Source organism: Bacillus rossius (genome assembly GCF_032445375.1).
Source record: "Bacillus rossius redtenbacheri isolate Brsri chromosome 9 unlocalized genomic scaffold, Brsri_v3 Brsri_v3_scf9_1, whole genome shotgun sequence".
Taxonomy (NCBI): Eukaryota; Metazoa; Arthropoda; class Insecta; order Phasmatodea; family Bacillidae; genus Bacillus; species Bacillus rossius.
This window is the reverse complement of record NW_026962012.1, coordinates 18,505,628-18,533,189: the sequence shown is the minus strand read 5'-3', so window position 1 is coordinate 18,533,189 and position 27,562 is coordinate 18,505,628. Positions and strand designations below refer to the sequence as shown.

At 41.9% G+C, this 27,562-nt stretch overlaps 1 protein-coding gene across 1 annotated transcript in view; it reads left to right on the top strand.

The window, feature by feature from the left end:
* Window positions 1-27,562, top strand: part of LOC134542661 (2-hydroxyacyl-CoA lyase 1) — a 103,511-nt gene that overhangs the window by 7,910 nt on the left and 68,039 nt on the right. Inside the window, exon 2 of the mRNA XM_063387085.1 lies at window positions 24,349-24,575. Coding sequence (XP_063243155.1) covers window positions 24,349-24,575 — 227 coding nt within the window. The remainder of the gene's footprint in view (window positions 1-24,348; window positions 24,576-27,562) is intronic.

Here is a 27,562-nt window from a genome sequence, read left to right as displayed (position 1 = left end):
TGTCTTTGTGAAGAATCAATAAACATTGGCTACTCATTACCATTGCCAGCAAGCAACATCATATACAATACCTACACTTCAACAGAGATGTGGAAGAGGTCGAGTAGGAGGGACTCTGCCCTGAAAAACAAAATTGGCCTGTTGCTTGATTACATCAAATTAAATCCCCTTGCATTCCAGTTGCCTTGAAAAATTTACAAAAGATACAAAAATGCTGTACTTCTAGACATCCAGATACCTTATTGGCCAACCACATCAAATCAACTCTGCAATGATCAGAACATAAAACTCATATCTCAAATTGACAACACATTCTCATCACATTAGAAAAATGTAATTACCTTGATTATGTACTTGAAAATAATTGATAACAATATTATTTTTATTTTATTTATTTTTTCATGATTTAAATGTAAATTTTTCACATTTAGTATTGAATATTGACATTTCTTTTATTGAAATCTATAAAACATTTTAACTCATACAATTTTACAATAATACTTTTAAATAACCATTTCCATTTCTGTACCTTCAAATAAATTGTGTAGTGTTACTTTCATACACACAAAGTATTGATCCTTGGAAGCAAACCATGTTTCCCTTGATTACTCGACGGTATTTCATCCTTGTACTGTTCTCAACGACGACGACAACTCTGCTGAATGAGGGTGAGACGGGCCAAGGAGACGCAAAGGGACCCAGTGCCCTTGCAGAAAGCAAACCTCACACTGAAACACAGTTGAAGTTAACCTCCCTGCCACCCGGGTGCCTCACCGCAATGAACACTGAAACATGTGTTACTGCAGAGCTATCCAAAGACTCCATAATGCCTCATAACTTTAAGTAAACATTTGAATATATCATTTTTACCTCTGCAAGAAAACAACTTAAACATGTATTTCAGTAGGTAACATATATAACTTACTCTCAAGCACAGAAAAATACACAACTACTTTTCAGTATACATCATTTTTTTTTTACAAAACTATCTATGTATCATCAGTTTATAAAATTATGCAGTGATGTAAATTAATTATTTGATTATAATCTGCATTCCCTTAATTGTGACTCAAACATCCATATGTAAGAGCATGTGAAGGTGTATGTTTTAAATTTTTTTTTTTTCAAAATAAACATATAACATTGTTTACAAACTTAAAATCATATCATCATTATAGAACCAATTTGTTTAATCAGTTTCAAATACGTGTCCAATAATTCATTGTTCCCCTTTTTTTAAATACAAGAACAAATACTGTTAAAACTGCATCTTTATCATGTAATCTTATTATGTATACATAATAAGATTTATGTTTCCTTATGTCAAAATTTAATCTGGTTTTCATATTCAATGTAAATAAAAACTTATTTAGTCAATATCATCTAATAAAACTAAAACCCTACACCAAGATGTATATGCAGTCAATTCTATCGATCTATCCAAACAAATACCCCAACACCAAATGTAAACAAATCTTTGTCAAAAATAATAATATTATTCACTTACCTTGACACGGCTCCGTCTGCCTCCCTGTGGAGATTGCGAGTCCGTAAGGAAAACAAGTGGGTCTCGGGGCTCGGTCCGGCCATGTGACCGGAGGCTGAGACTCCCTGGGTTGTCAGGGCTACCCAGGACGCCGTATTAAATGAAATGAAGAATACACGGATAAATTATAGTCTTTTATTAGCCCTGGCATGAGGTACACGGTGCTATCGTACTCCTGACCGTTTCTGTTACCGGATAGACGTCTCTGCACTAACGCGGCCCCTTCCAGTGGCGGTACTGATTACGCTGCTATTGCAGGTCTCTTCCCGACGGGTGACGTGGCTAATACTAACGTACGTGCGTGGAACACTAGCAACGTTGGTTCCTTACAGTTGTGGCACTAATTAAGTCGCTAGTGAAGGTCTCTTCCCGACAAGTGAAGCGGCGGACATTTCTGGTTGGAACTCAATCCTTGAAGCTAATACTAAAGTACATACATAAAACCCTAACACTTTACTTGAGACATCAACACTTTCGTACTGACTGTGCACTATATTAGGGAAGTTCCATGAGTAACGGAATGACAGTTTTGAATCATCTTTACATTTTAAACACTGATTTGAACCACTAGAAAATTAAAGTGAGGATAGTTACTTACTTGTTTCTCAACGGAAGTGGAAAACTTAATTTTTAAGCATTTTACAATTTATTAGTTATTAGCAGACAAAGCAGTTGCAGGTAACTGAATGACATCATTTTGGACATGCGTTTTGTTCTCCCATACAATACAATAATAATTCAGCTCACTAACTGGATACAAACTCATACAAACATTAAATAATAGAAAGAAAAGAAAGAGGAACAAAATTACATGTTCATTAAATATTTCACACCCTTATTAACAGTATACAAAAATAAAATAAAAAACAGTAACAGAATGTCACTATTTGGTAATGGAATGACAACTTCATTCTGCTGTAGTGACAGGGCAAGCAAAATGGTATTTATTCCTCTGATCAATAGTAGGCGACAGGAGTTTTATAACAATTTGGCCTGCTTCTACCCAACATTTATCTTCTTTAGCTGGACATGTAAAGAGGTTCCCGAATTCGTCACTTTTTCTTAGAAATGAGATATCATATGTTTCTGTACCAGTGTCAGTAACCTGCCCCACAAAAAATGAGTGCTTCTTTTTCCAGCATAGGATACTAAAGCAAAATCTCCTTGAAATAGCTCTGTATGTTTTTCAGGTTCCTGTGCAAAATTCCGATTTATTAAAGATTGCTTTTTGAAATGATGAATCAATTTCTGGGATGATAATGAGTAGTGCCGATGTGCAGTTATGTATGGAGCAATGGGTATCACAGCATGGATATTTTTTGGCCGTCCTACTGGAATTATTCCAATCCACATATGATCCAAGTCATCCTTATGCTCAGATATTTGAAGGCTAGAAACATATGAAATATGTATCCCATGGCATCGTTCACGTGCAATGGTTGCAAAGTACTCTGCATTCTTGACTGCATGTTGCCCAGTTTTGCAGGCTGTCCATACTGTACGTTTAATGGTTCCACCAATCCCATCGACAACTCCGTTGCCATGGGAGGTGGCAAAGAAGTGTCATGACAAGAGACTGTTACCCCATTGCGTTCTTTAAAAAAATGTGAAATTGCAAAATAGGAAACATTGCTTAAATTGACTGGCAGCTCCATCACTCATGAATGTTACAGTTTCTACACATGGGTTAGCAGAAATAATGTACTTCATTATTTCATCTAAGAAAGCATACACAGAATACTTACAGTGATCAAGGTCATCACTAACAACAACAATGGAGTATCCACTATTTTCTGAGTTCCAAACATATGCTGTCAAGATTGTGATTTGTGCCTTTGACCAATGACCACTCTGTACTTCATTCTGCTGCTAAGTCCACTTGCACTAAAATGTCCCTTTCCCTTGCCAAATTCTTCTTTTGTTCAAAATATTTTGACTGCTGTCGTTTAATGAACGTATGTTGTAAGAAATGGGGTACCAAATCTGAGAGAACATCAAGACACTGATCAACCGTTCCTAGTTTTTCAATTAAAGTTACGCGTGGATTTATTGTCTTCCAGTGATCCCACCTAACCACTTACTGTAGCAATTCTTCATCTAAAGAGTACTTATCTTTAAGAAGTATATTTGCACATTTCTCACACTTCGACAACGTACAGTCTTCATTCTCCTGACTACACACTACAGTGTTAATTAAATCCTTATATGTAATACCAACTTGTGGTAATTTCTCACTTATTGCTCGTAAAAGCAACTTCACATTCTCGTGATAACGGCACAGACAAACATTGTGTGGTGTTTCTTGTACGGTACACACAAACTGGGGTCGTAAAAGCACAAAACTTGGCCAGTTGCACTGGCATGTTTGGAAACTCTCCTTCATATAAGGCATAAGCTTCTTTTAAAGTCATGATCATGAACCTCTTCTGAACGTTATCTTCTTCACCAGTTTTAGCTTCAACAATCACATATGTAATCTTTCATTCCTGGAGATTGCCATGAAATGTCATCTCGAACATAAAATGCAATAACACATTCTTCTGTACCCGGTTGTAAACGCTCAATTTTATTTCTCCTGTAAGATGTGTTAATCAAAAGTCCATGAGCAACTGCAAGCTCAGAGACAACTTTTTTGCACTTACTTGGACTATTAGGTACTTGAGTACACACACGTTTAACAGCTTTCTGTAATGTTGCCCGTGATTTATAAGGACTGGTAGCACTACTATTGTGGGGGTTATTAATAGTTTCAACTACGTTTCCCAGCTTACTTCTACATTTCTTCTGATTAATTCTCTCTTTTTTCCTCAGCACCTTCAGCTGAGCAGAAGTGAAACTTCTGCGCTTTTGTTTTTACGTGACGTCTAATAAATCGATGAACGTCGGCTGCATGCACGAAAAAGTGTCCCGTAATGCACATTGTCCCACTACGGATGTCCCACTACGGATGTGTCCTATTATGCTCATTGTACGCATGCGTGGCATCTCTCTTCCACTCGGTTGGGACAACAATCGATTTGACTTTTCAATCATATTTTCGTCGTTTGAATTATTAATATTATGTAATTTAACGATCGTCCACCGATTTTCAGCCGACAATATATTTTTAAGTTCCCGCCTACCACTAAAATAAATAAATATGGCGGACTACATACATTTTTAATACTCCCACAACACAAGACAAAAATTTTATAAAAAAAATACACACACACACACACACACACACACAAAACACAAACAATCTGAAACAATTATTTTCAATATGTCCTCGTGGCCGTGCGGTTAGCATAGCTGACTACCAATTCAAAGGTTCATGGTTAGAATCCCGCCCGCTGTGAAATTTTTTTTTGTACTTGTAAAAATAAATACGGCGCGCATGACACTTCAGAAGTAATAAATATATTTGAATTAATGAAAGCAAATAAAAGTAAATTTATTAATTCAATTGTACATTTCATTTCACTCCTTTGTATCCATACAAAATAGTGATAATTCAATAAAAATGATTCAATTTTATTCATAAAAGTATGCAGAGGTAGATTTTATCATACAAAAGATAGAAAAATTAAAAAAAAAAATTCTTCCTCAAAGAATATAATATTTTTGATGCCTAAATGGTTTGGTTGCAAAAACCTATTACGGCTCAGTCTCAGGCCGAATATGATATTTCCTTTTCTTCTGGATCAATCCTTTCATCAATGTTTTCTTATGACGTCACGTTAAACTATCTTATGCAAACCGACCTTACAGACAACCAATTTTTTTTTTTCTTTTCGTATCTTTGCTTCATTTCATCACCCAAGCCTTTTCTCCTTACACCGTTGCCATACCGCTTCATCTTCTCAGCTTCTGTGAGAGGCATGGCACCCTCTGCAACAAGGAAATAAAGTTTATTATGCTACTTGAAAATAAACATTGAGATTATGTGGCAATTACCAGCTTTCAGAATAAGTAAATGAACTTTATATTACCTTATTTATTGAAATGAAAGTAAATACTTTGTTACCACTCACCTCCTCCGGCTAGCTCAAATTATGTGGTGAGTGGAACATACAGGTTGCAGGTCATGAAGAAAGAAGAAATTTATACACAATGTTCAATGTATTAGGTACCTGTTTTTTTTTTAATTAATGGTTTAAATCACACCATATTCCATACAACAGAGCACACAAAAAAACTAAACTGTACGTCCAGAAGAGAATAATACACGGAACCATCGCCCGACCACGGCCTGCTCGGCCCGCCGCCCGAACATCGACCGCCCGGCCCGGTGCTCGGACAATGACTGGTCTTACAGCCTTCCTTCCCTTCGTGCGGGCAGTGTCCTGGGCTCGCTGACGTAATTCTCAGCCAATCACGGCGCATGGCAACATAACATTCCACGAAATGCTTACTTCTGTTCCCACGATGCAGCGATTTTGTATCTTTCTCACACTCCCGTGACAGTGACTCAAACGCCTAGCGTGTGAAACAAAGCCTCGGTCGTGGAAATAACGAAGGAGAATTACGTCAGCACGCCTTCCCACACAAAGAAGCCAGCAAAAAAAAAAAATACTTCAAAAATAAACTTATGAATTTTAAAAATAAATTCAAGAAACCCGTAGAATTACGTTCTAAATAACTTTGAAAGGAAAAAAATTTATATCTAACCTGAAATTTGACAAAAAAAAAATTATAAAAAAATATTATTACTGGATTGCATGAGTAAGGCTGTAATATGGGTTGTTACAACTTATTTGCTTTCTCTGAATTCTCTCTAGGTTCTGAGTGCCAAGTACCTAGCTAATTGTCTGTAAAGTTTTCTTGTTAAAACTGTTTTCCTGCTTTTCTTTGATCATTCGGTACATTTACAGTATTTAACATCGGTACTAGTAGAGCAAACAAATATGTCTCAAACAATTAACTATATAAGAAACATCAAAATAAAATTATAACTAAGTAGTAGGCCTATGGTCATTCCATTACCATTTTATGTCATTCCATTACCATATTAAAAATATGCTTTTGAAATGAATATCTAAGTATTTGTTATAGGTATATTTCTTTATACACTAAACTATATTTACTTGCCTTTTTTAACTTTGCATAAAATTTCTGTTGGTTTTCATGGGAAAAAATATTTTCCTGGTAACGAAATGACAGAATGCAGTCATTTGAACATAAGTATTATATAAACATTATATATTAAAAAATTAGTTTTCACCTATTGGCTTGTGTTGAATTAAGATAATTGTAATGTTTCTCATAAATATTTAATTCTTTGTGGACTTTTAATGTATTATTTTTAATTTTTGAAAAAACTGCATGTTTCAAATATGCATTTTTTTTTAATTCTAGCACTTTTCTAAAAATAAAAGTGATGATGAATTTAAAAGTACAGAGATTTAGCTTTCAGAATTGTTTATAAGTTTGTTAATAACTAAACTTGTAATTTTTTTCCAACCTCGTCCACATTCTCATGGAACTTCCCATTAAAGTGGCAGGCGTTCTCGCGTTGAACAAAGTCTCTGAAGCTAATACTAAAGCACGTACGTGAACTCCGACACTTTTCTCAAGGCGTAGCTGTCGTCGTGTTGGCTGCGAGCGTGATGAGCCGTACTGTGGCGGACGTCTCCACCAGATGCTCGTTTGCCTGCGGAAGTCCTGTTTCCGCGAGGCACGGAGGCTGCCGGCCTCTGTCATCTCCCGACTGTGACTGGCTTGTCTCCCCAGCGCCGGGCCGGAGGGAGACGCCACCTCCCGCGGGAAAACAGACATGGTCGCACGTTGAACAATTTTTATGTATGACAAAAATAATTGAAAGCTGTTACAAGTTTTAGAAATGCATAAATCCTTTTGCCTAGTTCGGCGGAAGCGCCTAGCCACACCCGGTGGAGTGATATGGCCAGCGTGGCCGGTAGCGGTGCTATCTTCGTAGCGTTTGCCCGCACGCGCTTCTGGGCAGGTGTTGTTGATGCAACGAGAGAAGCACCGACGGGGGGCGTCAACCTCATGGACTTAACAAACTATAATTGTAACAAAATTTATTGACACAACATATCAACTCATTCTTTCCTCATTAGTTTTAAAAAAACACTAGTAAATATATAAAAACCATCATAACATGACATTTATGTGAGTAGTGTAGTTAGTTAGTGAGTGTAGTTAATTCAAAACCCAAATGAAGGCAACAAAATAATAAAATTAATTACTTTGTAATTATTTCGCTATTGCCGTTGATTGGGCAATAAAACAATGCAGGTCACAAATGTTAACAAACCATAAAAATATTTATTAAAATTATTATTAATTTTCTTTATGGTATGGAAAAAAAATGAGCAACTATATTTGAGGAAAAAAAGTGAACTGTGAATATCATATAAAATTTACTCATGTCACTTAACAAAAGAAAAATAACATATTGTCACCCTAACTAACGGCTTTAGTGAAATCCCGTAGTATAAACACGGAATTAAAGCAATGGTCAGTAATAAAATGTTTCTCCATCCCTCACTCCTGTCAAGCAAATTCAAATCTGTTGTATTACAAAGCAAGTGTTGAAATTCATGCCTGTACCAAAAAAGGCACATTCCAAAAAGTCAGTAACTGTTTGACTTCCATAGTCAAAAAAACACTGGAAACCTCAGGCCCTCTAGGTCAACTGGACAACCAAGTTGTCTTCCCTTACAAAGGCGAAAACATAGGGGAGGCAACCCCGTTTGCCAAATGACCAACCACACATCAGAATAGGAAAAATGACCAGGAGAAATACTGTAAAAACATTTTTCTCTGAAAGTCTGGAGAGATACATCATGCCACCTCAAAGTTTATTCTGATGGGTTTTCCCACTAATTCGAGGCGCGAAATCTACTTGCTGGAGACAAAGTGTCACGCCCGTGTCTTCCTTTACTTTTAAACCTTCTAGATTGTTACTGTCTTGCCGCCCAGAATATACTTTAAGATTTGACAAATGTAACTAATACACATGTTGATTTTAAATGATCAAGCAAACTTTATGGAGAAAAAATGACAATAAAACATACTACTTTCAGATTTATATAAAACCTAACCCCAATTGATAATCATATTAAAGCACAAACAATAACAATATGACTTAAATGCCTATACACAACAGAAGAAATATGAGTACAAATCCTTTATAAAACATTAAGAGGACATCAGTAACATAACACATTCTCATTTCAAATGTTAGTAGTAGGGGGCAGAAATTATGCTATGTTACATATTGAGATGTAACAGAGTGTCGTTCTGTTCTGATTATTGCAGAGTTGATTTGATGGTTGGCCAATAAGGTATCTCGATATCCAGCAGTACAGCATTTTTATATGTTTTGTAATTTTTCAAGGCATCTGGAATGCAAGGGGATTTAATTTAATGTGATCGGGCAACAGCCAAATTTGTTTTTTCAGGTTAGTATCTCTACCCCCTGGCCTCTTCCATCTGGCTGTTGAAGTGTATTATACATTATGTTGTTTACTGGTGATGATAATTAGAAGCCAATGTTTATTGATTTTGCACAAAAGAACAGAAATATTATTATATTGTAAACAAGAGAGCACAAAAAAGAATATATCATTGAAAAAAATATATGATGACCTATTTAGAAAATATTTGTTATCATGTATCAACAGTAATTATTTTTCTAATATTTATGTGGCAAGAGGTAATACCTCATTTCAATTTTGATATTGATGATGAACATGAACAACATTTCTTAATTCATCGATAAAACTTATGATGTACTGTGTGATAAGCTGTTAACATGTTGCATTTTTATGGTATTTTTCTTGCTACTTTTAATTTTTTGTGTACTTTTTGATTTAATCTTTCTAATTCAATCAAAAAGTAGGGAGGGGTTTGATGTAACATATCATTCCTTCCCCCTGCTACTGTTTACATTTGAAATGAGAATGAACAGGTTAATTATAAAGTCAGTGAAACATTTCAAAAAATTGGTTCAGTGAAATGGCTAAGAATTATGTAACAAATTATATACCACGTGAAAGAAAAACTCTCAAAGTTTTTTTTTCACTAGTTATAATTGTTCTATGTGTCCACCTTGCATCACACGACACACATCTAATCGATAGTCCAATTCTGCCCATACCCGACCCAGAAATCAGGAGGGATGGTAAGAGCAGCTGCTACGATGCGGTGTCTCAATTCGTCAAGGTTCTGTGGTAGAGGTGGAACACAAACACTATCCTTGATGTATCCCCACAAGAAAAAGTCGCAAGGTGTCAAGTCCGGTGATCGTGGTGGCCACGGGAGTAGCACTTGGTCAGCGGCCGCCCCACGGCCCATCCAGCGATGTGGCAACGTCTCATTCAGATAATCTCGTACCACATTGTGGTAATGAGGTGGAGCACCATTTTGGACGTGTTCGAGAGTTGCTTGTGGATTCTCTGTCTCCCATATGCATGTGTTGTGTTGGTTGACTCTTCCTGAGAGATGAAAAGTGGCTTCGTCACTGAAGATTAATTTGCTTGCAAAGTCATCGTCTTCAAGACGGTTCTGCATGGCAATGCAGAACTGCAGTCGGAGCAATTTGTCATCGTGGCTGATGGCTTGCAGAAGCTGCAATTTGTACGGCTTCACTCTTAATCGCTTACGAAGAATTTTCCACACTGTTGGCTGAGTGATGTTCAATTCTGCACTAGCCCGATAAGTTGACTTCTTGGGACTCCGCACCATCACGTCCCGTACACAATCCACTGTCTGTTGTGACACGCCTGGCCGACCCGACCGTTTTGCGTCGCACAAACAGCCGTCTTCCTCGAATTTCTTGTACCACTTCATTATGCTACTGTAAACTGGTGGTATTTTGTTAAACTTGCCACGGAAAGCTCTTTGGACACTCACTACCGATTCGATACGGGCGTATTCAAGCACCCAAAAGGCTTTCTCTGCCTGGTTCGCAGCCATTTTCAGCAACTACATGTACTAGTGCCCCTGTCGGTTGTTTTTTAAAATAGCTTTTTGGCGCTACATTCAAAAAAACTTTGAGAGCTGTTCTTTCACGCGGTATATAATTTGTTACGTTATTCTTTTCCATTTCGCTGTACCAATTTTATGAAATGTTTCACGGACTTTATAATTAGCCTGTATTATGTTGCTGATGTTTACTTAATGTTTTATAGGTAATTAATTCATACTCATGTTTCTTCTACTATGCATAGGCATTCAAGGTATTTTGATTGTGCTTCTATATTAATTATTATTTTTGATTAGGTTCTACATAAAATATGACTGTATTTTATTATTATTATTTTCTCTATTCTGCTTAGTCATTTAAAATTAGTTTGTCTGTTAATTATGTTAGTGCAGTTTTAAAGCATTCTCTGGGCAGTAAGATTGTAACATTCTAGAAGGTTTAATAAGAAAGGAAGACATTGTCACCAGTAAGTTATTTTTCACGCCTCGAGTTAGTGCATTGTTGGGAAAACCCAGCACGTAGGCGCACGACTGCACAGCAATGGACTAGATTTTTTCCTGGGTGCCAGCCAATCAGAGCGAACCTTGAGGTGGTGTGATGTGTCTTTCCAGACTTTCAGAGGAAAAAAGTTTTTCTAGTATTATTCCCTATATGGTCATGTACCTGATTCTGTTTCGTGATTGGTCAGTTTACACAGGGTTGCTTCCCCTTTGTTTTCACCTTTGTAAGGGGAAACAACTTCGTTGTTCACCTAGTTGTCGTTCAGTTGTTGCCGAATTCGGTCGTGTCGTCGGCAGCTCACGGAAAAAAAATGAGTTGAGTTACAAGTACAGAAGCTGGTCAGGGCCAGGCTAAATATAATTTTTTTAAAAAATTTTTTTTTGGACTAACTTGGAATTCGACTCCAGGCATTGGTGTCTGTCCACGGTGATTCCAGGACATATCCGCGGGATATTTTGCCTTTCTTCAACATTAAACAAAGAGATTAAAATTTTTTTTTTGGTTATCTAGCGACACGCTACAGTGTTTATGTGATATATCATCTGGACCTGTTAGGTAAGTTGTGATCCTCAATTTTTTTTGACAAGTAATAATTAAACAAGATAATAAGACAACAACCTTAGAAAAACTCTTTTATTTTAAATACAACTAAATACAAACTTTTATCCTAAGGGAATAATTCATCATCAATGTTGGCAATACGATAAACTTAAAATGAAAACAAAACTTCAAAACAATTGTATGTAAACTTTTCAAGTGATTAAACTGTCTTGTTACTATTCTGGGTTGCTCAGCTGGACCAACCTCGATGTAACACAGTGGGTAATGGCATAAATTAAGTCTTGTTCATAAAATGTAATTTTTAGTACTTACATTATTAATTATTTTGGTAAATGAAAAATATCAGTTCAACCATAGTCCAATTTCTCTATCTTCTGTTAGGTTAGAAAATTCCTTCAGAGGGTAGGAAGGGTGTTTCTAAGAGAACATGTTTTATTCATACAGCAAAATAAAATTGTCACAGAATTTAGTAACTTTTTTAGAAATCAAACCAGTGCTGCTTTGTAGGAATCAAATCAGGATCCCCTTGGCTTAAAGCAAGTGACATTACTTCTCAGCCAAGATGGCTTTCTCCTTCTATGGTAATTGTCTGCAAGCAACTTACATGGGTTTGGTGTAGATAATGACAGTTATAAATAAATAATAAACTAAAGAAACTAACTGTGCATGAAAATACTAACAGATTTTTTCATGAGTGATAAAATATTTTTTTTTGCCATTGTAAAAGAAGATTTGTTATAGCAAACTAAATTGCCCATTTTGACAATATAATCTTTTTCATTATATTTAGTCAGTTTTCTTTCACCTGATACAGAGTTTTTTTAAAACTTTGTTTAAATGATCCAATGCCTTCTTAAAATAAACTACCTGTACTAAAAATTCTAGTACACAACTCAAGATAGTATCAAAAATTAATAATTTTTTCCATATAATTAAGGGTTATTGCAGATAATGTAAGTACCTATTAACAAATATACACATTTCCTTTTTACCTTGGAAATATTGAAAAATGGCCAAATACCAAATGCAGAAGTGTTAAAAATGCTTAACAAATCTTATTTTAAATTGTAAATAGTTTTAAATATTTATATATGTATATATATATATATATATATATTTTCTGTTCTCAATACAGAGCATTAAAAATATATTTTAATTAACTGAAATAAATTGTTTAAGTGAAAATATTTTGGCAGATACATTAACTTATGGGTCAGTGAAGTACTAATGAGTGTTTTAGTCATCACCATAATTAAATAAAAAATAAAAACGAATTTTTTTTACTAAATAAATGTTTCAATTTTATTTTTATTTTTTGGAATATGCTTATAAAATATATAAATTATTGTGAAATAATGCATCAAGTATTTTTGTTTTTGGCGTAAATCATAGAGGGGGAACGGTTGCTTTTAAAATCATAGCAGTGAAATAAAAAGTATATCCGTAGGGCATCCTAAAAAGCTTACAGATTTTCACTCTGCTGCACTTTAAGTTATTTAAGGCTTAAATAAAATGATAGTGTTCATCCAACAATTACTAAAAAGGGTTTTGGGCACAACAAAAATTTTTAATAGTTAAAAAGTTAAGTTATCAGTCTGCTTGCAACAAGGTCTCACCACAGTTTCATTGTTAGTTGGCTTGCAACACAGAAACCAAACATTTCCATTTATAGTCTGCTTGCAACAAGGTCTCCTGACAGTTCCATTGCTAGTCTGTTTGAAAATAGGCTGTTTCACTGCTAGCCTGCTTGCAACAAAGTCTAGTGACAGTTCCATTTTAAGTTTGCTTGCACAGAAGTCTTGGGATATTGTTCCATTGTTAGTATGATTGAAACACGTTCTCGAAACAGTTATTATATGTCTACTTGCAACAAGGTCTTGTAGCAATTTCATTGTAGTTTCCTTATAACACAAGTCTCAGACAGTTTCATCATAGGCCTCTTTGCAACAAGGCCTCTCAATAATTCCATTGTTAGCGTGCTTGCAACAAGGTCTCATGACAATTTCATTGTGTGATTGCTTGTAATACAGTTTCAAAACAGTTTTATTGTTACCCTGTTTGCACAAGGTCTTGCTTGTGACAGTTTTATTGTTTTTCTGCTCACAACAAGGTCTTGCAACAGTGGTATTCTTAATCTGTTAGCAAAAAATTTCTAGAAAATTTTTTTTGTTAGCCTGCTACAATATCTTGCAAAATTTCCAATGCTAGTTTGTGTGCAATACAGCCTGAAAAAAAGTTCAATTTTAGCCTGTTTACAACAAAGTCTCAGGAAAGTTTTTTCTAGTGTGCTGAAACCCGGTCCACAGACTCAGAACAGATTTTGTTAGTTTTTTTTTGCAACAAGGTCTCACACCAGCTCTATTGTTACCCTGCTTGCATCACCATCTTTCAAAATGACATTTTTATCATGCTTGCATCACAGTCTCAAGACAGTTTCGTTGTAATACTGTTTGAAAGAAGATCTGGCAACAGTTCCATTGCCTGCTTGCAAAAAGGTCTCTCAACAGTTCCATTGTTTACCTGTTTGAAACACATCTCAACAGTTTCATTGTTAGCTAGCTTGCAGCAAGGTCATAAACTGTTTTATTTTTAACCTGCTTGCAATATGGATTCATGACAGCTTTCACTGTTAGCCTGCTGAAACACAGTTTAATGACAGTTCCTTTGTTAGCTTTCTGATAACATCTTGCCACAGTTCCATTGTTAGCTTGCTTACAACACAGTAAAATAAATTACATTGCCTACTTGTAGCAAGGTTTCACAACAGTTTTATTGTCTATCTACTTACAACAGTCTCACAAAGATTCAATGTTAGCCTGCATGCAACAGTTTTGCGGCAGTTCAGTCGTTAGCGTGCTGAATAACAGTTTTGTTGTCAACCTGATTTCAACACTAGCTTTCAAAAGATCAACTGTTAGCCTGCTTGCAATACTGTCATGGGATATGCCCGTTGATAGCATGCTTGCAACACTCTTTTACTATAGACTTATTTTTAGCCTGCTTGTAACACACTTTTAAAAGAGTTCCATTGTTAGATTGTTTGAAACTGTCGGCAGACTGTTCAATAGTTGGCCTACTTGCCAAAAAGGTCTTGCAAAAGTTACTTCATTGGTCTGCTTTTAACAGTGTCATCAAATTTCCATGTTAGTCTCGATACAGTTAAAATGTTATCCTGCTATAACCTGTTGCCTAAAAGTTACATTGCTACTTTGCTTTCAACAAGGTCTAGCCACAATCCGTTTGTTCGTGTGCATGCTACACAGTAAGCAAACATTTTCATTACTAGCCTGCTTGCAACACCATTTTGTCAGAGCCATTGTTAGTCTTCTTGTAATTTGGTTCATGAAAGTTTCATTATTTGACTGCTGGAAACATGCCCTTACTATAGTTCCATTGTTTCCCAGCTCTCAACACAGTCTCATGACAATTCCTTTGTTACCCTGCTTGTAAAACAGTATCGTGACAGTTCCATTGTTAGCCTGCATGCAACATGGTCCTAATACAGTTCTGTTGTTAGCTTTTTACAACACAGTCTCAAAAAAAAGTTTTGTTGTCAGCCTGCTTGCAAACATATTTTGTGTCTTCAATTGTTATTTTGCTGAAACTCTTTCTAACAAATTCTATATTAACTTGCTAGCAATATGGTCACTTGACAGTTCCATTGTAATACAGCTTTTAAAACAATCTCAATACAGTTTTATTGTTAGGCATTTTATAACAAGGCCCCAATATAGTTTAATTGTTAGCCTCCTTGAAACACAGTCTCATTGTTTGCTCTTTTGCATCAAGCTCTCGCAACAGTTTCATTTTTTTTTTCTTTGCTTTGTACAACACTGTCTCAAAACAGTTTAATTGTTCACTTGCTTTCAGAAAAGTCACCCAACAGCTCTATTATTCTGCTTTCAAATGGTCTCAAGATAATTTTAATGTTCACTTGCTTGCGATTCCCATCTCGTGATACTTGCACATTATTAGCTTTCTGGCAACATCATCTCACTACAGTTTTTGTGTTAGACTGCTGGCAAAATTTTTTACTACAGTTTCATTGTTAGTATTTTTGCAACACAGTCTCAAGACAGTTTCATTGTTTGCCTTATTGAAACAAAGTCTCAGGACAGTTCCATTGTTAACCTTCTCGCAACAAAGTCTCAAGACAGTTTCATTGTGAGCCTGCTTGCAACAAGGTCTCGTGGCAGTTCCATTTTGGGTCTACTTGCAACATGGTGTCAAAACAGTTAATTTGTTAGCCAGTTTGATACCAGGTCTTGCCACAGTTAATTGTTGATCTGCTGCAACACGATCTCTTCCATGTTAGTCTGCTTGGAATACAGTCTCGCAATATTTTCCTTGTTTTCTACTGGCAGCCAGGTCTAACTAGAGTTATATTGACAGCCTGCTTGCAACAGTCTTTTGACAGTTTCATTGTAAATCTGCGGGCAATATGGTCTTACTAGAATTCTGTTGTTATCCTGATTGCAACACAGTATTGTGACATTACCCTTGTTTGCTATCTTGTAACATGGTCTCCTGATGGTTGTCCTGCAACAGTTTTATTGTTAGTCAAATTATAACATGGTCTCATACAGTTACATATTTTGCCTGCCTATAATTTCACATTTCCATAATGGGCCTACTTGCAAACAATCTACTGACAGCCTGCTTGCAACAAGGTGTTGAAACAATTCCTTCGTTTTTTGTTTGCAACAGTCTCACAAAGGTTCTATTTTAGCCTGTTAAAAAACAGTCTCGTGACAGTTCAGTTATTATGCTGGCAACTGTTTGCTAACAGTTCCATTTTAGCTTGTTATAACGTCTCGCAACAGTTTGATTGTTAGTCTACTTGAAACTCAGTCTCAAAATAGTAAATTGTTAGTATGCCGGCGACAGTTACAACAGTTTTCTTGGTTATCCTGGTTGCAACAGAGTCTCATGATGTTTCCATGTTAGCTTGCAACAATGACTCGTGAAAATTTTATTTTAAGCCTGGTTGCAACATAATCTCAAAACAGATTTATTGTTAGCCTGTTTGCATCAAGACCTTACTACAGTCTATTGTTAGCCAGTTTGCAACAGTGTTTAAAACAGTTTCATTATTAGCCTGTTTCCAACAAAGTCTCTTGACAGTTTGATTGTTAGCCTGCCTGCAAGACAGTCGCAATACAGTTAAAATTGTTTGCCTCTTTCAACACAGTTTCAAAATGTTTTAATTGTTAGCCTACTTGTAACATGGTCTCATGTCAGTTTCAATGTTTACTTGATTGCAACACCATCTCATGACAGCTTCTTTGTTAGCTTGCTAGCGAAACAGTCTCAAAAGAGATTAGTTATCCTGTTTATAAAAAAAAAATTGTGACAGTTTAATTTTCAGCCTGCTCGAAACACGGTCTCTCAATTATTCCATATTAACTTGTTAGCAACAAGGTCATGCGACAGTTACATTGTAATACTACTTGCGACACAGTGTCAAATTTTTTTAAATGTTACCCCTCTTTCAACACAGTCTAAATACAGTATCATAGTTAGCTGTTTTGCAACAAGGTCTCATGACAGTTTCATTTTAGCCTACTGTAACATGGTCTCACGGCAGTTTTCATGTTTACTTGCTTGCAACACAGTGTCGTGAAGGTTTGTTAGCTTGCTAGCAACACAGTCTCATTACAGTTTCTTTTTATTATTAGACATCTTGCAACAAGGTCTAAGACAGTTCGTTTGTCTGCTTGCAACACTGTCTTGTGACAGTTCCCTTTTTATTCTCATGCAATTTGATCTCACTTTAGTTCTGTTAGCTTGCTTGCAACATGGTCTCACTAAAGTTCCAATTTTTTGCTTGCTTGCAACACAGATATGAGTTTTAATTAGTAGTCATTTTAAAAAGGTTCTCAACACAGTTAGCCTGTTTGAAACATTTTAAACATAGTCTCATTGTTAGCTGTTTTGCATCAAGCTCTCACAACAGTTTCATTTTTTGCTTCTTACAACACTGTCTCAAAACAGTTTAATTGTTCACTTGCTTGCAACAAGGTTACCCAGCAGTTCTATTATTCTGCATGCAACATGGTCTCAAGACAATTTTAACCTGCTTGCAATTCCCATCTCAAGATAATTCCATTATTAGCGTCTCACTACTGTTCCTCTGTTAGACTGCTCGTAAAAATGTTTTACTACAGTTTCATTGTTAGTCTTCTTGCAACATATTCTCAAGACAGTTACATTTTTAGCCTTTTTGTAACAAGGACTATTGATAGATCCATATTTGGTCTGCTTGCAACACAGTCGCAAAACAGTTTTATGGTTAAAAGGCTTGCAATCATGTCTTGCCTCAGTTCTATTGTTAGCCTGCTTGCAACAGTCCAGCAACAGTTTCATTGTTAGCATGCTTGCAACACAGTCTACCGACAGTAATATTGTTAGCCTGTCCTGAACATTGTTTTGCTACACATCTGTTATTAGCCTACTTAAACAATAGTCTCAAGTTAGTTTCATTGTTAGCTGGATTTTAAATATAATCTCACGACTTTTCTATGGTTACTTGCTTTCAGTAGTTTACCAACAGTGTAGTTGTTAGCTTGCTTGCAACAAGGTGTTGCATCTCTTCCATTGTTGGTATGCTTAAACATGGTCTTTTGAAGGATCAATTTAGTCCGCTTGCAACAAAGTCACACAACAGTGCCATTGTTAGCCTGCGTACAATTAAGTCTTGTGATAGTTCCCTTGTTTACCTGCTTGCAACATGGTCTTCTAATAGTTCTGGTGTTAGCATGTTTGCAACATGGTCTTGTGGGTATGCATGCCCTCATACCAGGAATGCATTGCCCCTGGCTGGGTCTAAACTCGCGATCAACAGAATTATAAAAATTAGAGAAATATAAAAATTTTAAAGGTTGAATTTAGTCCCTGTCACTACTGAAGCAATGCTAAAAATAGCAGAGACAAATAAAAAATTTAGTGGGAATTGAGTCATCTAGGCAAAGAAACCAAAAACTATTTTCACCAAAAAATTTATCAGTAAAAACTGAAAATATACTTTTTTGTTCCATTTGGAAAATCTGTAGGAAGCTAGGCACATATACCGGCAAGATAATAAAATCTTGTAAATGATTATCAACATGAAAATTAACACCATTAAAAATATACCATATTCCTATTAGCAATTTCACCTATAACTTAAAATTAAGTTCTAACTATAAATCTTACAGTTTGTTACAAAGTTCGGTATACTGATAATAAACGCTCTTGCAGCGAAGTCCCAAAAAATGTATCTTTAAAAAAACTATCAAACACTATACACAAAGATAATGAAAATTTGCAAAAGTTCATGAGCTCTCTGCCGCGGTCGTACCTTTTATTAAATTACTAATTTCCGGATAAGTTCTTTTGAAAGATTATCTTTCCTTTTATTTCTGTTCACCTCTGACGACATCAATTAAATTTATTCATATTATTATGTGTCTTCTACTATACAGCCCGACACAGGCTGTTAAGGATCGATTACGACCAACGAAACAGCTTTACCTCTTTCTAGGTCACCTAACAGATAAGGGTGATGTTTCAGTTCAGACTAGAGATCAGAAAATATCGGGTGTTTATTTCCCTCAGTGATTCCATACTTCTTGGGCGAAAATGCCCATGATGTAAGTCCAGTGCGAAAGAAATCTCGAGACGGCGCGTACAATGTATCCTGGCCTGTGCGGGTGAGACAGAACTCGGCTGCGAAGGCTGCCCAACTACTCCACGTGTACCAGCGCAAAAAAAAAAATAAACAGTCTTATTTCCCTTTCGTTCACTGCCCAGGCTTACAGGGACTCTTAGTCTGTTGCCTTGCCAAAGTAAACACTCTGTAAGAAATCTGACCAGTATATTTGGGTTTGTTCCCGGAGCTCACGCCCAATCCAGTCGCAGCTGCTCGGATGATGGTCGACCCCATCTGTCGCGGCAGGCCTCGGGCTGTCCAACTGCACGGGCCGCAACCACCAGGTCCTTGTTGGTTCTCTTCCGCTTGCAGCGCACCTCGCGGCCGCACACGAACACCCGCGGAGCTCGTGCCCTTACTACTTTGCTACAGCAATGCGGGTTGAAGTGTTCGTCGCCACCACATGTATAACGGGCATGTGGACCCAACTACTCTGTTCTCAGGGCCGCGATGTAGCCCGTGTGTGGCGAGGCCCGTTTCCCCCTGTCTCACTCATAACCTCCGAGAACGACAGGTGCATGAAGCTCCTTCCTCTCTCAGCGCTCGCGACTCACTGCCCGTTCGTCCTCGCTCGGCAACTCTCGGGAGCGGAGCACTTACGCCACACCGGCGGGCGGTCGTAGAGGGTGGGGGTGGAAGGAGGGGGCTCGCAGCGTGTAAGGGGAGAGGTGGTGGCACATCGGGCTCAGAAGGGCGCAGCCCGGCACGATGTCAACTTTTAACTGTTACATAACTCAAAATAAAACTGTTTCACATTAGCTAAAATAATACAGAAATAAATTTCCTGTAAATATTGCATGTAAGTGAATTTAGCCATTATTATCATTCAAAACAAACATTAACAAATTAGCAAAGTATTCAAAAGCAAATGATTACTGAATTAAATTAAAAAAAATTACTTAAACTAAATTAAGAAAAAAAAACAATACTAATCTGAACCAGGCAAAATATATAATTGAAATCTTGTGGCGCAAAGAAACATTTGTATTGTTATTTAATAATTCCATTGCTTGTCCCCTTATACTCTCGGCGTGCCATGAGAGACAGTAAGCAGTAGTACCTCGCGCTTCTCTCTCTCTCTCTCTCTCTCTCTCTCTCTCTCTCTCTCTTCCCCCCCCCCCCACGGTAATAACAGTACCCCCCACTCTTATTCTTTCTCTTAGAGCGAGCTCATCATTGGTTAACTATTTTAATTAATTACTACTTACCTATGGGTCAGATCAAGAATCAGCAAATACTTCCTGTCTCAGAAATTTATTCTCTATCTGATCCAATAATAACGTGCCGTCTTTCACGGACACCATATATAATAAATAAAAGTAAGTTGTACTTTAGTTCTTACTCAGACCCCATGACAATGTTGGAGATGGTGGCAATGTGTATCTTGCAGTAACCTCATATCTACACCCTGTAAACACAACGTGTATGAAAGAGTCAGGGGTCATAAAGAGGGCTGACAGTTCAGGAAGGCGTGTGTGCATTGTGTGCAGGGCCTGCAGTACATGTTCGGTATAGTGGGCATCCCAGTGGTGGAGCTGAGCCTGGCTCTGCAGCAGGCAGGTCTGCACTACGTGGGCATGCGCAACGAGCAGGCGGCGTGCTACGCTGCACAGGCAGTGCAGGAGGGTGTGTGTGCATTGTGTGCAGGGCCTGCAGTACGTGTTCGGTATAGTGGGCATCCCAGTGGTGGAGCTGAGCCTGGCTCTGCAGCAGGCAGGTCTGCACTACGTGGGCATGCGCAACGAGCATGGTGCAGTTCTATACTGCGCAGACAGTGCAGGAGGGCGTGTGTGCATTGTGTGCAGGGCCTGCAGTACGTGTTCGGTATAGTGGGCATCCCAGTGGTGGAGCTGAGCCTGGCTCTGCAGCAGGCAGGTCTGCACTACGTGGGCATGCGCAACGAGCATGGTGCAGTTCTATACTGCGCAGACAGTGCTGGAGGGCGTGTGTGCATTGTGTGCAGGGCCTGCAGTACGTGTTCGGTATAGTGGGCATCCCAGTGGTGGAGCTGAGCCTGGCTCTGCAGCAGGCAGGTCTGCACTACGTGGGCATGCGCAACGAGCAGGCGGCGTGCTACGCTGCACAGGCAGTGCAGGAGGGTGTGTGTGCATTGTGTGCAGGGCCTGCAGTACGTGTTCGGTATAGTGGGCATCCCGGTGGTGGAGCTGAGCCTGGCTCTGCAGCAGGCAGGTCTGCACTACCTGGGCATGCGCAACGAGCAGGCGGCGTGCTACGCTGCACAGGCAGTGCAGGAGGGTGTGTGTGCATTGTGTGCAGGGCCTGCAGTACGTGTTCGGTATAGTGGGCATCTCAGTGGTGGAGCTGAGCCTGGCTCTGCAGCAGGCAGGTCTGCACTACGTGGGCATGCGCAACGAGCATGGTGCAGTTCTATACTGCGCAGACAGTGCTGGAGGGCGTGTGTGCATTGTGTGCAGGGCCTGCAGTACGTGTTCGGTATAGTGGGCATCCCAGTGGTGGAGCTGAGCCTGGCTCTGCAGCAGGCAGGTCTGCACTACGTGGGCATGCGCAACGAGCAGGTGGCGTGCTACGCTGCACAGGCAGTGCAGGAGGGTGTGTGTGCATTGTGTGCAGGGCCTGCAGTACGTGTTCGGTATAGTGGGCATCCCAGTGGTGGAGCTGAGCCTGGCTCTGCAGCAGGCAGGTCTGCACTACGTGGGCATGAGCAACGAGCAGGCGGCGTGCTATGCTGCACAGGCAGTGCAGGAGGGTGTGTGTGCATTGTGTGCAGGGCCTGCAGTACGTGTTCGGTATAGTGGGCATCCCAGTGGTGGAGCTGAGCCTGGCTCTGCAGCAGGCAGGTCTGCACTACGTGGGCATGAGCAACGAGCAGGCGGCGTGCTATGCTGCACAGGCAGTGCAGGAGGGTGTGTGTGCATTGTGTGCAGGGCCTGCAGTACGTGTTCGGTATAGTGGGCATCCCAGTGGTGGAGCTGAGCCTGGCTCTGCAGCAGGCAGGTCTGCACTACGTGGGCATGCGCAACGAGCATGGTGCAGTTCTATACTGCGCAGACAGTGCTGGAGGGCGTGTGTGCATTGTGTGCAGGGCCTGCAGTACGTGTTCGGTATAGTGGGCATCCCAGTGGTGGAGCTGAGCCTGGCTCTGCAGCAGGCAGGTCTGCACTACGTGGGCATGCGCAACGAGCAGGCGGCGTGCTACGCTGCACAGGCAGTGCAGGAGGGTGTGTGTGCATTGTGTGCAGGGCCTGCAGTACGTGTTCGGTATAGTGGGCATCCCGGTGGTGGAGCTGAGCCTGGCTCTGCAGCAGGCAGGTCTGCACTACGTGGGCATGCGCAACGAGCAGGCGGCGTGCTACGCTGCACAGGCAGTGCAGGAGGGTGTGTGTGCATTGTGTGCAGGGCCTGCAGTACGTGTTCGGTATAGTGGGCATCCCAGTGGTGGAGCTGAGCCTGGCTCTGCAGCAGGCAGGTCTGCACTACGTGGGCATGCGCAACGAGCATGGTGCAGTTCTATACTGCGCAGACAGTGCTGGAGGGCGTGTGTGCATTGTGTGCAGGGCCTGCAGTACGTGTTCGGTATAGTGGGCATCCCAGTGGTGGAGCTGAGCCTGGCCTTGCAGCAGGCAGGTCTGCACTACGTGGGCATGCGCAACGAGCAGGCGGCGTGCTACGCTGCACAGGCAGTGCAGGAGGGTGTGTGTGCATTGTGTGCAGGGCCTGCAGTACGTGTTCGGTATAGTGGGCATCCCAGTGGTGGAGCTGAGCCTGGCTCTGCAGCAGGCAGGTCTGCACTACGTGGGCATGAGCAACGAGCAGGCGGCGTGCTATGCTGCACAGGCAGTGCAGGAGGGTGTGTGTGCATTGTGTGCAGGGCCTGCAGTACGTGTTCGGTATAGTGGGCATCCCAGTGGTGGAGCTGAGCCTGGCTCTGCAGCAGGCAGGTCTGCACTACGTGGGCATGAGCAACGAGCAGGCGGCGTGCTATGCTGCACAGGCAGTGCAGGAGGGTGTGTGTGCATTGTGTGCAGGGCCTGCAGTACGTGTTCGGTATAGTGGGCATCCCAGTGGTGGAGCTGAGCCTGGCTCTGCAGCAGGCAGGTCTGCACTACGTGGGCATGCGCAACGAGCAGGCGGCGTGCTACGCTGCGCAGGCAGTGCAGGAGGGCGTGTGTGCATTGTGTGCAGGGCCTGCAGTACGTGTTCGGTATAGTGGGCATCCCAGTGGTGGAGCTGAGCCTGGCTCTGCAGCAGGCAGGTCTGCACTACGTGGGCATGCGCAACGAGCAGGCGGCGTGCTACGCTGCACAGGCAGTGCAGGAGGGTGTGTGTGCATTGTGTGCAGGGCCTGCAGTACGTGTTCGGTATAGTGGGCATCCCAGTGGTGGAGCTGAGCCTGGCTCTGCAGCAGGCAGGTCTGCACTACGTGGGCATGAGCAACGAGCAGGCGGCGTGCTACGCTGCGCAGGCAGTGCAGGAGGGTGTGTGTGCATTGTGTGCAGGGCCTGCAGTACGTGTTCGGTATAGTGGGCATCCCAGTGGTGGAGCTGAGCCTGGCTCTGCAGCAGGCAGGTCTGCACTACGTGGGCATGCGCAACGAGCAGGCGGCGTGCTACGCTGCACAGGCAGTGCAGGAGGGTGTGTGTGCATTGTGTGCAGGGCCTGCAGTACGTGTTCGGTATAGTGGGCATCCCAGTGGTGGAGCTGAGCCTGGCTCTGCAGCAGGCAGGTCTGCACTACGTGGGCATGCGCAACGAGCAGGCGGCGTGCTACGCTGCACAGGCAGTGCAGGAGGGTGTGTGTGCATTGTGTGCAATGTGTGCCAAGCCTGCAGTACGTGTTCGGTATAGTGGGCATCCCAGTGGTGGAGCTGAGCCTGGCTCTGCAGCAGGCAGGTCTGCACTACGTGGGCTTGAGCAACGAGCAGGCGGCGTGCTACGCTGCGCAGGCAGTGCAGGAGGGTGTGTGTGCATTGTGTGCAGGGCCTGCAGTACGTGTTCGGTATAGTGGGCATCCCAGTGGTGGAGCTGAGCCTGGCTCTGCAGCAGGCAGGTCTGCACTACGTGGGCATGAGCAACGAGCAGGCGGCGTGCTACGCTGCGCAGGCAGTGCAGGAGGGTGTCTGTGCATTGTGTGCAGGGCCTGCAGTACGTGTTCGGTATAGTGGGCATCCCAGTGGTGGAGCTGAGCCTGGCTCTGCAGCAGGCAGGTCTGCACTACGTGGGCATGCGCAACGAGCAGGCGGCGTGCTACGCTGCGCAGGCAGTGGGCTACCTGACACGGCGGCCGGGAGTGTGTCTGGTGGTGTCTGGGCCGGGCCTGCTGCATGCGTTGGGAGGCCTTGCCAATGCACAGTCCAACTGCTGGTGAGTGCTGCCACATTGCCTTCAACAACACTCATGATACACTGTAGCACGACGTACAGCCTACGTATTCAGTTACTACCTTCTCTATTTTCTTCTGTGCAAGTGTATGGCAGGCAGATTTCTTAAAGTAGTTGTTTATGGATATTAGTTGATTTAGTTCTTAATCAGTGTGGTCAGAGACCGGAAAACTGTTTACCGTGAAAAGTCAGGTTTTTTTTTAATGGGTTAGTGTAATTTTTTGATAAGCATTGTTACACTCCTCAGTCATAACAGAGTAAACCCAAGTTATGTAATAACTTTGTTACAATTCACGCTCCTGATGACTGGGGGTAACTAGTGGATCTTTTGGTTTCAGAAGGCAAAATAATGATTTTGTCTAGATATTAGTACTTCTGTTTTTATTTTACTTTTGATTATTTTCACATTGGATATTTTATAAATTTATTAACAAAAAAGTATACATATATATATATATATATATATAACATAGATTAATAATCACATTATTAAAAGAATGGGCCATCCGTTATTAGATAATTATATGGATGATTAACATAATTTAAATAAAATTCGTAACAATAAACATCTTAAGGAGTCGCAGTCCCAGAAACGTTGGATCAACGTCGTGGTTCAATGCTAGTCCGAAAAGGTAAAAAAAAAAAAAGAAAAACTGAAGGGCTGGCTGTTTGACGATTGCTGGACGAAGTGGAACAGCTTACTGGACGTCAGAGGGCCTTAGTCATCCGGCCCTTGGAAACTGATCTGGTCCTTGGTATGTGTCCGGCTCTTGTAATCTGTCTGGTTCTTGCACCCTGTCTGTGAACAGATCCGAAACACATATGTTCAGGACTGGTTCACAGACAGTTGTCAAAATAGGCAAAAATGGCTTCTAATTACGATGATGTTCAGGGAGAAAAAGTTTTCAAAATTCACCAAACAGGGAGATGGCTTTTAGGATCAGCCCGGGTGCTGAGCTCGCGAACTCGCGGTTGTTGCGGGAGTTTCCATGATTAAAAAATTAATTATTAACTGATGATGAATAAAACATGACTACTCCTACGAGGTAGAGCTACATAGACTGACTAAAGGCTAATCACTACAATTGTGGGAATCATTTCCCATGTCTAACTGATTACATCTTAAAAGAAAAACGGAGAGGCGTTCTGATGACGAAGATACTAAGTGGTCAGGCCAGAATCGCGGCGCGCGAAGACTTCCGTGACGACCGCGTATGGGGAAGTCCCGTGCGGATGACAGAAAGACTTCCGCCACATCCGCGTGTGGGGCAATCCCGCGCATATGACAGGAAGACTTCCGCCACTACCGCATGTGGGGCAATCCCGCGCGGATGACAGGAAGACTTCCGCCACTACCACGTGTGGGGCAATCCCGTGCGGATGACAGGAAGACTTACGCCACGACCGCGTGTGAGGTATTTCCGCGTGGATGACAGGAAGACATCCGCCACTACCGCGTGTGGGGCAATCCCGCGCGGATGACAGGAAGACAACCGCCATGACCGCGAGTAGGGCAATCCCGTGCGGATGACAGGAAGACATCCGCCAAGACCGCGAGTAGGGCAATCCGGTGCGGATGACAGGAAAACTTCCGCCACGACCACGAGTAGGGCAATCCCGCGCGGATGACAGGAAGACAACCGCCACTACCACAAGTAGGGCAATCCCGTGCGAATGACAGGAAGACTTCCTCCACGACTGCGATTGGGGCAATCTCGCGCGGATGACAGGAAGAATTCCGCCACTACCGCGTGTGGGGCAATCCCGCGCAGATGACAGGAAGACTTCCGCCACGACCGCGTGTGGGGCAATCCCGCGCATATGACAGGAAGACTTCCGCCACTACCGCTTGTGGGGCAATCCCGCGCGGATGACAGGAAGACTTCCGCCACGACCGCGTGTGGGGCAGCCCTGTGCGGATGACAGGAAGACTTCCGCCACGACCGCGAGTAGGGAAATTCCGTGCGAATGACAGGAAGAATTCCGCCACGACCGCGATTGGGGCAATCTCGCGCGGATGACAGGAAGACAACCGCCACGACCGCGTGTGGGGCAATCCCGCGCGGATGACAGGAAGACTTCCGCCACTACCGCTTGTGGGGCAATCCTGCGCGGATGACAGGAAGACTTCCGCCACTACCGCGTGTGGGGAAATCCCGCGCGGATGACAGGAAGACTTCCGCCACTATCGTGTGTGGGGCAATCCCGCGCGGATGACAGGAAGACTTCCGCCACTACCGCTTGTGGGGCAGCCCCGTGCGGATGACAGGAAGAATTCCGCCACGACCGCGATTGGGGCAATCTCGCGCGGATGACAGGAAGACAACCGCCACGACCGCGTGTGGGGCAATCCCGCGCGGATGACAGGAAGACTTCCGCCACTACCGCTTGTGGGGCAATCCCGCGCAGATGACAGGAAGACTTCCGCCACTACCGCGTGTGGGGAAATCCCGCGCGGATGACAGGAAGACTTCCGCCACTATCGTGTGTGGGGCAATCCCGCGCGGATGACAGGAAGACTTCCGCCACTACCGCTTGTGGGGCAGCCCCGTGCGGATGACAGGAAGACTTCCGCCACGACCGCGAGTAGGGCAATCCCGTGCGGATGACAGGAAGACTTCCGCCACGACCGCTTGTGGGGCAGTCCCATGCGGATGACAGGAAGACTTCATCCACTAACGCGTGTGGGGCAAATCCGCGCGGTTGACATGAAGACTTCCGCTACGACCACGAGTAGGGCAATCCCGTGCGAATGACAGGAAGACTTCCGCCACAACCGCGATTGGGGCAATCTCGCGCGGATGACAGGAAGACTTCCGCCACTACCGCTTGTGGGGCAATCCCGCGCGGATGACAGGAAGACTTCCGCCACGACCGCGAGTAGGGCAATCCCGTGCGAATGACAGGGAGACTTCTGCCACGTCCGCGTGTGGGGCAATCCCGCGCCTATGACAGGAAGATCTCCGCCAC